Source organism: Coptis chinensis, chromosome 3 (assembly GCF_015680905.1).
Source record: "Coptis chinensis isolate HL-2020 chromosome 3, ASM1568090v1, whole genome shotgun sequence".
NCBI classification, from domain to species: domain Eukaryota; kingdom Viridiplantae; phylum Streptophyta; class Magnoliopsida; order Ranunculales; family Ranunculaceae; genus Coptis; species Coptis chinensis.
Window position 1 is genome coordinate 55,450,522 of NC_141458.1, and position 14,853 is coordinate 55,465,374.

General features: G+C 37.2%; 1 protein-coding gene across 1 annotated transcript; it reads left to right on the plus strand.

Annotated features, from left to right (window-relative positions):
- The first annotated feature begins 927 nt into the window (after positions 1-927).
- LOC147510075 (uncharacterized) lies at positions 928-1,941 on the plus strand. The gene has a single exon (XM_086597998.1). It carries the CDS (start codon positions 928-930, stop codon positions 1,939-1,941), a length of 1,014 nt encoding a protein of 337 aa, XP_086454124.1.
- The last annotated feature ends 12,912 nt before the right edge of the window (positions 1,942-14,853 follow it).

The window sequence follows — 14,853 nt, forward strand, 5'->3', positions numbered from 1 at the left end:
GATTACTCTTGTATTATCTTCACTCCATTGTCTGAAATGTTGCAAACTCTTGTAAAGAAAGATATGGAGGGAAAGATGAATATGAGAATTAATTAATGCAAGTTAGGGGTAGGCCAAAACCCCAGCTTATTATTTAAAAAAAAATATTTGACTTTTTATAGTCTATAGGAAGCCTTGTAACCTTGTTTTTTTTTTGATAAAGCATGTAACCTTGTCGGATATCTTTGTTAATCCGTTATGTCTCTTCTTAATGAGAAACTTTGCAACTTCGCTATGTAGCAGGAATGTGGTGTTATTGGGGTGTGAATCTGGCTGGCTTGTTAACTGCCACAGTAATGTAGCTCCATGAGCGTGACTGTGTGAGTTGTTCTCGAAGTTGATTAATTTATATTATTTTTTGTTTTGTGTGTGTGGTAGGGGGAAATGGAGGCACACATATTCACTGCAAAACAATGAAAACTTATTATTAGTACAAATAACCAAACTTTGTGTAAAACTCAGATTACTACAAAGAATGATTTGGCATCATTTTTGTCTCTGTCCTCCTATATGGAAAGTTTTTGTGTGGAACTCTTTAAACTTTTGCTTTGCATAGATGTTTGCACCTCTCGCCCGGTGATCCGCCAATGGATCCTATTTGTTCCCTCGATTCCTCTAAAGGCTCTAATAAAAGTCTCAAGGCCCTTCTAATTTGTACTTGCTATTCCTATCGCAGTAATTGACATGTATCACGGATACTTACCGGGCCCAAAAGTCGGCATGGTTTTGTTCAACCCTTTACCAACATCGTTTATGTCGGGGAAAATATCGTCAACCTGATATTCCATCCCGAATATCGTAAATAATTTGAGATATCAACATGATTGTCGATATCTTGCGATAAGTTCATGTGTTCTGAGGAACAAGCGGGAAGAAGGAAGGAGAAGAATGGGAATGGACACGCGTCAGGATAAGATTGGATTCCACTTGAAACAAGGAAAGAAGGAGCCATTGAAGGATTTCTTGGCAAGATTCAAGGCCAAAACTCAATTAGTCGAGAGGTTTAGGCGAGTCAAAATGATAGCCGCCATGGCTTTCCAAACAAGTGTGATACCTAGATCATATATGCACAAATATATTTTATGTAAGGAAGTTAAAAGTCTACAAGAGTTATATGACAAAGCTGATAGAGATATTCGAGTAGAAGAAGGTATACAAGTAGCCACGATACAAAATGTGCTACAAGTATCGGAAAAGAAAGAGGCGGGTAATGGAGATCGACATGAGAGTCGAGATTCCTCGAGATCATATCACAAATGGCCTCAAGAAAATTACACAAATCAAGATAATCATCCCCAGCAAAGGACGAGATATGAAAAGACACTAAAAGAGGAGTTGGATCTAAAAAAAATTGTTGCCATCAATACCACACCGGAAGATATATTAAAGAGGATCGTGAAAGAAGATTTTGTGATATGGCCAAAATACACTCTCAGGGAGATGAAAGGTAGGTCTTATAGTCAATTCCACAAGATTGAGAACCATGAGACAAACAAATGCTTGCAGTTATTAAAAGAAATTGATAGGCTGATGAAAGATGGGAAGTTGCAAGAGTTCATGGCAGATGTCAGACCCGCAGAAACTGCAACCATACACGAGAATCCCCTTGGAGTAATAAATATGATCTACAAAGGGGAAATACCACAGAAGAAAATCTTTAAAGATAAAGTAAGAAAGATTTCAATGGTAAAAGAAGTGCTCGAGGGCAATGTCGAGCTTATTCCAGTAAATCAGAGTCTGGTATCGGCTAGCATTCCAGGAGCAATTATGTTCATACCAGATGACTTGTCTAAGGTGATGTTGTCGCATGATAATGCATTATTAATCATTATACTAATCTCTGGATATGATGTGCAAAAGATACTACTGGATTGTGGTAGTTCTGTGAACATTTTATTCTAGAAAGTGTTTACAAGCATCGATCTCGATGAGACTCATCTAAAGCCCCCACAATTCAGTCTGTTTGGGTTTAATAGAAGCTTTACCAAGCCCGTTGGAGAGATAAAATTGCCCAGTTCAAGAAGGACCTCGAGGCATGATAGACGGGTTAAGTGGTCACAAAACATCACTCCGATCACAATGCAATACTCGGTAGAAAGTGGATACACAATAAGCATGCTGTCCCAAGTACATTCTACCAGGTAATTAGATTTCCCATAGTGTGTGGCTTGCACGAAATCAGGGGGGATCAGTCGGAGTCAGAAAAGTGTAATTTTGTCACTGTAAAGGGAATGATTAAGGGAAAAATCCAAGACATTGGGGGCATCTTTGAAAGCTTTAGGTAGTAGTTATAGCAAGCTTTACCTACCAACACCGATATGCAAATACATGAGCAGGTAAAGTTCACACAAGAGCTAAAGCAAAACGAAGAACCCTGGGAAAGAAAAACAATCGAGGCGGTGGAAAGAATTGATATTGGCAAAGGAGAAAGTGAGCGTCATACATTCATTGGTACAGAAATGTCTTCCAATATGAAAAATGAGTTGATGGTCTTCTTAAAAGAGAATCAGGATGTTTTTGCATGGTCAATGTCGGACCTCATCGATATCGACCCAGCTATTTGTTTGCACAAGCTGAATATGGAAGAAAATGCAACTCCTGTCCATCAAAAGTATCGAAAGGTTAGATCAATGTATAAAGAAGCGGTGCAAGCCGAAATACAAAAGATGCTAAAGAATGGCATAATTAGAGAAGTTAATCATTCTGAATGGGTGGCGAACATAGTCGTAGTTCCCAAGAAAGATGGTAAAGTTTGAATCTGCGTCGACTTTACCGATGTAAATAAGAAATGTCCCTAAGATCATTATCCGATGCCAAGGAAGATGAGTTGGTTGACCAAATAGCTAGTTTCGAGTTAATCAGTTTCTGCGATGGATATTCAAGATATTTTTAGATTTTAATGGCTATTATATATCAACTCAAAATGGCATTCATTGTAAATGGAGGCATATATTGCTTCATTAGAATGCCATTTGGATTGAAAATTCAAGAGCTACTTATCAAAGGTTAGTGGAGAAAATGTTTAAAAAGCTCATTAAGTGAATCATCGAGGTGTATATTGATGACATGGTGATAAAATCCATGAGATTTGAAGACCATGTGAAGGATCTCGATACGGTATTTCAAATACTGAGAGAATTTAACATGAAACTTAATCCAAAGAAGTGTACCTTCGGGCCCCCAATTCTGGGAAATTCTTGGGGGTACATTGTTATCAAGCGAGGTATCGACACTAATCCAGACTAGATACGAGCACTTTAGCAGATGCCATTACCAACAACTAGAAAGCAAATACAAAGGTTGACTGGGAGAATAGTTGCTCTCAACAGATTCATCTCCAGAACTTTTGATTGATGTAAGCCTTTTTTCAAGTTGTTTAAAAAGAATACTAAATTCTATTGAAATGAAGATTGTGAAGAAGCATTTTTGGAGTTAAAGAAATAACTGCAAGAAATGCCAACACTTACAAAGCCAGATGAGGGAGAAAGTTTGCTTCTCCATTTAGCGGTATTTGAGTTTGCTATAAGTTCGGTGTTGGTGAAAGTTGAAAATGGTGTTGAAAAATCGGTGTATTTTCAAAGGAAAACAATGCTTGGGTAGAGACCGATTATTCGACCGTGAGAAAATACACTCAGTGCTTTTATTCTCATCTCGCAGGCCGGGCTTTTTATATTTTCAATCGCACTCTGTGATCATTATGATGAATCTCCCATTAAAGCATACTCTAGCAAAAACTGCTAATTCTGGAAGAATGTTGAAATGGTTGGTACTAATAAACGAATTTGAAGTCGAATAAATGGTTAGAAACTATTTGTCGATGGATCATCTGGGAGTAAGGGATGTGGCATCGAGGTTGTATTGGTTACACTCGAAAATCAAAGGCTTAAAATAGCAGTGACATTAGGATTCCATGCATCGAACAACGAGGCTGAATATATGAAGCTTTAATCATTTACTCTCGATGGCCAAATCTCTCAAAGTGAAAGAATTATCAATTTTTAGCAACTCAATGCTGGTGACAGTCAGATTAATGGAGGATATTCAGCAAAATGTGATAACATGGTGGATTACTTGAGTTTTATAAAAATAAAGTTGAGAGACTTTAATAAAATAAGGCTTCAACACCTCAATAGAAATGAAAACAGGCATCACTGACGCCATACGGCTTATTTGACAAATGGATTTTAAAAAACATGGAGGGTCGCATTTTGCACATTGGCGTCCAAGAGAGGCCAAGCATTGATGTCGAAGAACTAGAGATTATGGAAATTGACACATTGGGGGTGTCATGAATGAAGCATATATATCATATTTATTTGAGGGTAAAGTATCAGAGGACAAAAATGAGGCCAGAAGAATCAAATCTGGAGCGCAAAGATATGTATTGATTGATAATGAGCTATATCGAAAGAATCTTGGATGTCTGCATTGGAAATGTGTATCACCTGAGGAGGCACACTTAATCATTGCAGAACTCTACGAATGAGAATGTGGAAATCACTCAGCTTGAAGATCATTGACAAATAAAATAATTAGGCAATGATATTTTTGGCCTCAGATACGAAGAGATTGTCTTTGTTATGCTAAAAAGTGTATGCAATGCCAAATACATGGAAAGGCTATACATGTTCAAGCTGAGGAGTTGCACTGTGTATCGAATCCATGGCCCTTTGCGCTATGGGGCATGGATATTGTCGGTTCTTTAGCACCTGGAAGAGGTAAAAGACAATTCATGCTTTCGGTCACAGACTATTTCACCAAGTGGGTAGAGGCCATAGCCTTATAACACATAAAAGAGCCATAGCCTTATATCAAATAACGGGCCACAGTTCGAGGGAGGAAAAGTAAAAGCTTTCTTGGAATCATATAAGGTAAAGCATTTCACATCTGCGTCATATTACACTCAGGGTAACGGGCATGTAGAAGCAACAAATAAAACCATTATGGATAATATCAAGAAAAAGCTGGAAGACAAGAAAGGTCTCTGGGTGGATAAATTAAACAACGTTCCATGGGCTTATAGAACGACACCTCGAATTGCCACGGGTGAATCTCCTTTTACATTAGCTTATGGCATGGAAGCAGTAACTCCATCAGAAATGGTGGTATCGACATCCAGAACCAAAGTCTTAATGAATGACTAAAATAATGAAGTAATGACAGCAGAAGTCTTCAATCTTGAGGAAACAAGAGATCAAGCAAGATTAAGGCTCGACATATACCATCGGTAGCTCAGAAAAGCTTTCAACAAGAAAGTGAGAGAAAGACATTTTCAAGAAGGTGATTTGGTCTTGAAAATGGTCACTCAAGCAACTAAAGAGAAAGGGGGCCGCAAAAGTGGGATGGGCCTTACATCATTCACAAAATGGGAATCAATGGAGCTTATTACTTAAAATGGTTAAAGGTGTAATATTACCAAAGCCTCAAAATGTAAGCAATTTGAAAGCATTTTATCAATAAAGAGTATTATAATATTATGTATTTTCGAAGTTATGCACTTAATAAAGAGATTGATATTTCCAAAAGCAATATCTATACAAATATCGCAAATCCTCGTATTTCTAGAATTATATGTTGATAACAGGTAAAACAAAATATCCTGGTAATATGTAGATCCTCATCTCGATACCAAGTCAAAGAAAAAACCCTGGTGATCTGTAGATCCTCATCTCGATAGCTGGTTAGCTCCCAAATATGTGTTTTATTACCCGTTTATTGCCGCATTACAGTCTCTCTTACGATTAACGAAAAGACAACTCATAGCTTTTACTACTTTTTTCCGGTTCAGGAGTATTTCAGACCACTTATCATAAAAGTTGCGTCTTAGCACCAAAAGGAGCATTAATCACGCTTATTATGAAGACCAGTAGATGTTATGGAAAAGTGTTGAAAAAGTTAAGTCAACCGGTCAAAGTCAACTGTCAAAGTGAACAGTCAAAGGGCTCAAATCAGAAGACCAAAGAAGGAGGCCATTATTTCAAATTATGAAGACTTATCCTTAAACCTACCTTAGTCAAGAAGGCACCCATAAAGCAAAAGCAAAAGCAAAAGTAAAAGTAAAAGCAAAAGTGAAAGGGGTGAGGTGTCTAGTTTAGAATGGATGAGGGCAAATCTGTAAATGGTAAAAGTGGGGGTCTATAATCAAAAAGCAAAGGAGAGAGAACTCATCCATTATATTAGGATCCAAACTATTTAGTTTATTTTACTTTCCTAGTCTTGTTTTTCAATTCAAGTTTTACTTTATTGTTCTTTATTTCTTGTATTTCAATCTTGTTTATTTCAATCAATCAATATTTCCTTGCATCTTGTTTCAATCTTTCATTAAATCATTTGCTTTCAATGTTTTGAGTCATTTCAATCTTTAACAACTTGATTTTCAATGTTTTCATTCACAACTAAACTAGGCAAGTCCTAAACTAAGAGTCTACATTCTTTCCTAAACTCCCAATCTCCCAATCTCTCAACTTTAAACAATCTAGGATGAACCTCAACTTCTTACAAATCTTTGAAGTATACTTTCCACCAATGCTACAACTTCAAATGACGTCGCCGTCATGGATTGAAAGAGGAGAAGAGCTTGGTTGAGCACCTAAGGATGAAGCACCCTTCTCACCATTCTCACCCTTTCATTTCTATTTCTTTTATTTTTTGTCATTTTATTTCGCTGTTATTTCGTTACTAATCAATTTTCTTACAAATCAGGGTGTGGAAACAAGAACTTGAAGAGGAGCCGAAGAAGTAGCTGGAAGATGATCGACTTTGGCCTGAGTCAAGGGGCGACCGCCCAATCACCTCCAGTGACATGGGTCCAGTTTTTGGATGTGTTTGGTACATCGATCCCAGATTTTGTAATATAGTAGGATAAATCAGGGTAACTTGTTTGTAATAGTTAGGATTAAAAAGAAAAATGAATAAAAATTAGGAAAAATGGGTTTTGATTGATTTCTTATGATGAACATGAGTTAAACTTGGTTAAAGTTATACACTTACCAAGGGATTATAATTTTAATTGCCTTGGGAAGTCCAAGTGTGTGAGGCAAGGAGAGAATCATAGCTCACACACTATAAATCAACTTGGTAATCAACACTCAAAGTCCAGTTAACTCTAGTTAATCTAAGGGATTAATCTAAAACTAGTTAATTAGAATTGTATAATATTAGTTTAGTTTTAAGTTTGATCCCTTAAAGGCAAAGTTGTATAAATTGTCAAAAACCCAGGTCTTTTTAAGTGAACCTTTATTGTAACTTAAAACAGGGCAAAGCTCGAAAGGTTGGGCCTGATTCTCAGATCAAGTGCCAACCGACGTTGCCTTCATCCCGAGGGTCGTTTACACACACATTGGGTGGTAATTTCTAAACCTCCTCGCTACAAAGTGTAAGAGGATACTTGTGTGTTACTAAGTATGCTTAGATGATTGTGTGATTTACATTTCAGTCTCGTCTTTACATTTAACGCTAAGGCTGAACCCGAGCCCTAGAATAACAAAAAGTGGGGTTAAGACCCACTTTAGAATGGATGTTTTGTGAAATGTTTGTTACATAGACCAAAATAAAAATTTAAAATCAACCAAGCAGAGCCAATTTAGTCACGTCCATCAGGACAAACATCTAGCACGAACAAAGAAAGTAGTAAACTATTAGATTCCAATAGACCAACCACCTTCCTTACTCCCCTCCTTCAGAAATACCGTGGGTAAGATTCTTGGTGGCACACCATCTGGTGAAGTAGCGATCTTCTCCCTCGATGCGTGTAGAGCCAAAATCCTAGTTTTACGCCCAACTGTTCCTCTGAACAGGGCATAGTAAATTATAGACCAAAACAAATATTTACAAAAATCCAAAAAAATGAATTTCTACTGTTTGTGCATTATCATTGATTGAGCATTCATGCCTTATCAATATGCATCACAACCATAATGGAATTACAATACAAACCAAGAACCTTTTTCTTTTTGAGGTAGTCCTTATGACTAGTTATCCCATTGTCCATCATATACCGAATTCTAATCTACTACGGGAAATCCTTTCGATTACGAACCTCAATTTTCAAATTTTCCTAGTACCCAATACACTCAAGAGTTTTCTAATCATGTCGACGACTCATAGAGTTCCACCACAAATAGTTAACCACCATTCATATATCCATATGGTTAGTCAGAGTGCAGTTTCACCCAAAACCAATTATCATTCACATCACCATCCATATCAAATTCATATTCCGCTCCACCATCCATCACGGACCAACTCTACCAGAAATGGCCAAACAAACAATACTAACTCAACAAATAGCAACTACCATATGTTTTCTCTAATCTAATTCAAATAAAGCCTCATCTGAGACTAATATTCTTCCCACCAGTCCAGAACCCAACCAACAAGAGAAACAAAGTGTTACTATAACAAAGCCCGTCTTGATATTAATGACCAATTAAAATCCCATCACCATCCACTTGACTATCATGTGAATTCCAGATCTTATGACAATGACTACCTGCCTAAAGTCACAGTTTCCCTCACATGCCTTAACATCATCACCCATAAATGAGAAAACTCCGGTAAAAAAACTTCAAAAGCATGTATTGGACTCGACACATTTGGAAAATGGCGAAAATTTTTAAAGATCAAGGCAAAGAGGATAAAGAAAATGAAGTGCATGGAAAATAGGGAGTAAATACTATGGTGGAAAGTGGATTTCAATTTAGTTTGGCCGTTAATGACTTATGGATGGAACAAATTTGTGACATCCTTACTATTGTAGATATGAACTACAATCTTGTGGAAACACCAAAACTAGATGAAGAATTCTCTGAGTCCTCGAGATCATGTTAAGAACGACCACCCAACCATCACCATCCCAATTTAACACCTCTTGAAATCCAACCTCCATTCATCAAATATCCACCCATTTCTAAGGACTGCACCACTAAACCATTTTAAAGAAACCTCAAATTTGAACTTAAGCCAATTGCCTTTGAGATCCTTCATAATTTTCTAAACCTTCCCAATAAAGAGATTTTGCCCAACATACATATTCACGAGCCTATCATTCTAGTTGATGAGAACCCTGCTTTGATTGAAGTGCCAGAAAAAGAGGAAACAAAATATATGGTGTTATGTGGATCCTAATCTAGCTTGGTCATTAATGGACGAAATCGATGATTTTCTTAAAGATCTTGCCCCGACTTCCCGATTTTGTATATTCACCCAAGCTAGATGAAGAGTTCTTGGAGTTCTTGAAAGAATCGATGATGAACCCTTCATTCAAGTGGTTCAAAAGCCTAGTATGTCATTGATAAATGATATTTGACTAGTTTACCAAATCTAAATGAGCGATGAACTCAAAACGTAAAGTAAACTAAAACTATTTACGTGTCTATATTTATCAAAGTTTCTACTCTCAATTCTATCTAAATAGAGTGGAGTAACAAATTCATTCCACTCCTAGTTCTCTAGCATGGAATGTTTTTCTAGTCTAATTAATGGGTCTTAAGTCTAATGAGAGCTTTATGAAGGGTGTTATACTCACGATACAATCTAAAATTGATTATGTTGAATTTAAACTACGAATGCTATGGAAATATGATTGTTTTGAATCTAGATAAAGGATTAGAGGGGGAATTGAATCCACCTCGAATCCAACTTAATAACCTAGCATAGATTCTTGTATCTCGATTCTCACGCTCTTACGGCAAGAATTTGAGTTCTAATCCCTAGTGTTCATGGCATTTCTACCAAATACTAACTAGCATGTGAGGTCGTCCACCTATTCTCATGGCGAATCCGCGACCTTCTAGAGTGGAATAGATTCTATAATGCTTCTACACTATACCACTAAGTTTTCATCAAAGCTTCATCAACCCCCTCTAATGGAGGTTTTAGCCTTGAGTTATCAACCCATCATTTCCCATTGAATTATAACTACACATCATATTAAAATTCTAACTTAACTAATTTAACTAACAATGTTTCAATCTACTTAAACTCTGAAAATGATAATCAACAAAATTAAAATTAGATCTATAAATTGAACTGATAAAAATCGAAATTGATAAAATAACTATTTTATTTATCTAATCAATCAAAGAACAATGATTCAAGACTTAATCTAAAACAAGAATTGAAATTGGAACTTAAACTTAATTACTCTACTGAAAACTAGATCTAGAATTATATATATATTTTTAGGTCTAACTAGCTACCATTAACAAAGAGTTAAGCTTTGGTTTTTATACTTTCAGATCCAAAATCGTGCATGGGCTTGGAGCCATGTTTTGGGCGGAAGAATCGGGCCCAAAACCCAATCTTCGATCAAAAAGCCTCTTCAGCTGCAGTTGGCTTCAACAGAATTTTCGTCCACTTCTTCTCCTTTGATTGGATCAAATCTTAGACCATTGGAAAGCTCTTTCCGAGTCGGTCGTTTTGACTTAAGGTAGGACCTATTCTGAGGTCTGAGTCCAAAGATCTGACCTTCGGGAAGTTCTGTTTGACTGTGTGCTTGTTTTTGCGCGTCGACTTTTCAGCTTTTGACCGGGCTTTAGAAAGGCTTTGTCTTCTTGAATCTTGGCCTTTAATCACGGAACTCCTTAGTAACCGACCTTTGCTCCTTTATCTGGCTAAAGTGGCACATTTCTGCACATAATGGACTTTGAAACACTGAAATGCATAAAACCGTGTCGATTATTAACTCTTAATTATTACTCACATAATTGGTCTAAAAGTATGACTATTCTGAGGTTAAAAACTACAGTTTTGGGCTCTTATCAAACCACCCCCAAACAGCATTTTGTTTGTCCTCAAGCAAAGATAAGAAATTAGAATAAGTGACCAAAAATGGAGTTCTAACTACTCGTTTAAGCTAGAGTCGCGATTGCATTGACCATATCTGCAAGGCCTTAAACCACTAGGAATTCCCTAATGGAATGAGTTATAACCTCGTGAGAGTTTTCTAGTGAAGGTACTCACAAACTTCAACTATACTCCAAATCGACTAAGAAATAAAATTATTGTTTCCTCATTCATGTCCTAACTATCTATACATCTTACTAGCAAATGAATAAGAATAACCAAGTTAAAAACCTAAGCTAATATATGCATAATAATCAATCATCTATGATACAAATATAAATACTATGAGTAATACTATGAAATGCCTAGCGAGGTTAGTTTATGAAAACTTCGGAATAAGCGTCCTCAAGTAGGTCCTCACATAAATGTCAAGGCGAAAACCACTCTGATTTTTCGCTCGAGTTTAAGCTACTCCGATTATTGTAGTGGGCACACTTTACCTTACAATCTCAATGACAACAAAGGAGGCGGAGTCGATCAAACACATCTGCAACTTACTATCACACTAACCTATTCCTAATTGAGTTAGAGGTCTTTATTAGGTGTTGGGGGGATTAGGAGATGGTTTAAGAAGGAAAAGAAATGGATATTCAAAAAGGACAAGTCCTGAGATAGTAGAGTCTTCATATTATGTAACTTAGAGAAAACCTTGTTATTTACTTTTTTCTACACTTTGTTTCCATCCTTAGCCATATTTTTTTCTTTTCTTTGGCTTTTAACTCCTTTTTATTCTATTTTTTGGAGTTTTTATTTTATTTCTATTTCTATTTTTTCTTTTTTTTTGGATGGAAACTTCTTTTTTTTATTTTCGAAACAATTAACTAACTTTTGTTTACACGGTTTTCTCTTCTTCTTTCTTCCTCATTCTATTCTTAGACTTATTCTAGATTGGGTAGGTTGATTTTATTTTTTATTTATTTTTTTATTTTGTTTTGTTTTTTGTAACAGGGTAAAGGATTTGTGGGTTATGAAAGGCTAAAGAAAGGCTTAGAGGGCTACTAAGCGAAAATAATTCATAGGTTTGAATTTACGGCTATATCGATCCAAAGAGGGCCTAAATTCACAAGCTTAGAATATGGCATAGTGATCAAACAATTGGACATATGATTTCTCTATCCGATTTTACTTCTCCGCATTGTGTCATTTCTCAAATGTTTATTTCGTATAAGGCTTTAGGCTATATTCTCCCGCAGATTTGTAGAATAAGTACTCTAGCCTTAGATTTGAAACTTATCTAACAATCATAGATACTCATGTAATATATTTATAGATAGATGCAAAGATTATTACCTACATATTAACCTAAGTTTCTAACAATTATTTTGATGCAAAAGCTACGTGAGACTTCTAGATTGTTAAGAGCATAGAGAAAAAACAATACCAATATTCCCCTAAGTGTATAGCATAAACTTATTTATTTATATTTTTGAAAATTTTAACTTGAAAAACAAATGCATATTATACATTTCTATATCCTAAAAAATGATGCCTTAATTACACGTGTTTCTATGCCCCCCCAAACAAGAAGCGTAACTTTGTCCCCGAAGCATTTAAATAAAGAGGGTAGAAAAATACCATGGAAATGCGCGAAATTCCTCGGGACATCTGCAAAACAAAAGGTTAGAACATACTAATATAGGGAAAATAAAATCTTGACGCTAACTCTATAAGAGTTCCACCCATTATGGGGCTATGAGAATTAATTTGCTTGGGACATGCTGGGGAATAACAAAAATTAAAAACTTACCTTATCTCCCGCTTAAACATCCTCCTCCTCGTTAAAGAGATGAGGTTCCTTCGCGATCCCGCCCACCCATTATAACTTGCCAAGCTTGTCGCCATTTATCATCTACTAATGCTAACATGTTAAGTGTTATTATGTCCGATGGGATGTGCAGGGCGACCAAATGAGGTGCACCTGCCATCCCCGTAAGTCATTATTCGCCAAGAATGAGCGAACCACCCAATGGTGGGTCTCATGACTTCAACCTTTTCCAATCGTGAATTGTTCGCGGGTATAGGTAAACAACTACGCATGATGCTTACCAAAATAGGCATAAGAAGATACTTACGCCTCATGCTTTGGGCTCTCTTAAGACTAGCGACTAAAACTTCGGGAATGTCATATTTCCATGCATGTCCCTCAGCTAAAAGCGAGGAAAATGTCACCCGGCTTGATCGTTTGCGAAATGAACCGCCATTCCCCAAAATATTCATCGGGATGAATAACATGGTGGTGCCTACGTTTGGGGAAAGGCTACCAAGGGCAATGCCATATCGCCCCGGTCCATTACTTTCGGAATACCCTCCCCCATAATACTCATGGAAATATGTATAATCATAAAGGTATGCATTATAGTTCATATATGCCCATGTGGCGAGGGATCAGGTGTTGGTAATCACGAAACTAAAGCGACCATTTTTTATTGAATTTATTAATGGAGTCATGATCTGACGGAGAATTCTTGTTCTCCATCGATTACAATAGGAATTTAGCATTAATTGGTAGAAATAAGCATTAATTTGTGGTGAATATGATGGAAGTAAGTCCTTACCGATTAGATGGCGCCATCTTAATACTTTTGAAATTTTAAATAGAAAACAAATGATATTATACATATTTATATCATAGCAGATGTTTTAATTACCGTGTTTCTATGCCCCCTAAACAAGAAGCATGCTTTGTCCTCAAAGCATTTAAATAAAGAGGGTAGGAAAAATACCATTGGAACGCTGCGGAAATTTAAACATCCTCGAAAACAAGGTTAGAACGCATTCAATATAGGAAATAAAAAACCGACGAACTCTATAAGAGTTCCACCCATTATGGGGTTAACAGAATGAAATTGCTTCGGGGACATAAGCGACACTAACTTAACTAAAAACTTACCCGCGACCCCAAAGATTTACTCGTAATCCTCCTCTTCTATACGAGGTTCTTTCGCATCCCCGCCATGCCATAACAACTTGCCACGCCTGGCCATGTATCATCAACTAGTGCTAACCTTTCTAGTGTTACTTGGTCCGATGGGTGTGCGGGCAACCAAATGTGGTTAGACCTGCCATCCCGCCAAGTCATGGCTCTGAATGATCTTACCATTGATGGGTCTCATGGTTTCGACCCTTTCCTAACTGCGGTAATCGCGGTAATATGGGTAGGCAAGTTACAAGATAATGTGGCAAACCAAGACAGTATAAGAAGGTACTTATGCCTCAAGGTATGGCCGCGCCTTTAGTAGTTGAACTAAAACTCGGGAATGTCATACCGACGACGCCCTCGCCTAAAGCAAGGAAAACGCCACCGGTATTATTGGCGAAGTAAACTGCCGTTCCCCCTAGAATGTTAATCATGATGAACAACATGGTGCGGCCTACATTTAGCAATAGGCTACCATGCATGTTATATTGGTCTTGGTCCATGATATTTAAACACCCTCCCCATAATACCTATGGAAATAGGCATATTCATATAGGTATGAAGTTATCCGTCATATATCCCCACGTGTGTGCATAGGTCGTAATGGCAACCCCAAACCAAAGCTATCAATTGCGGCATTGAATTCCATAGTCGCGGCCATCAATAGCAAGGGAAATTTTTGTTCTCCTTCGGGTACAAAGAAAAGCAATATTATTATAGAAGAATTCAGTTAGCTTAGGTGAAAAAGAATCGTCATCACTCACCGGAAGATGCCGCCATCCTAATCGCGATCGATCCGCCGGAACGATGCTCCATAGGTATCGGTCCCATCAAGTCTTCAAATGACTGCTCAGAATCACTATAGGAGGTGTCAAAAAAAAACTACTCAGAGAACAGCTGCGATAACTGGAAGAAACCCCAGAAAATCTGAATTTTCTATGCTTACGGAGGAGGGCTGGGCAGGCCAGCGAAGTCAGCGCTCGTAGGTTTTGGAATTACAGTGTTTGGGCTGGTCGTTTCGGCTGGGCGCGGAGATTTTTTCGATTTTAGGT

Coding starts and splice junctions, on each gene's coding strand:
- LOC147510075 (XM_086597998.1), top strand. CDS start 928: ATGGGAATGGACACGCGTCAGGATAAGATTGGATTCCACTTGAAACAA.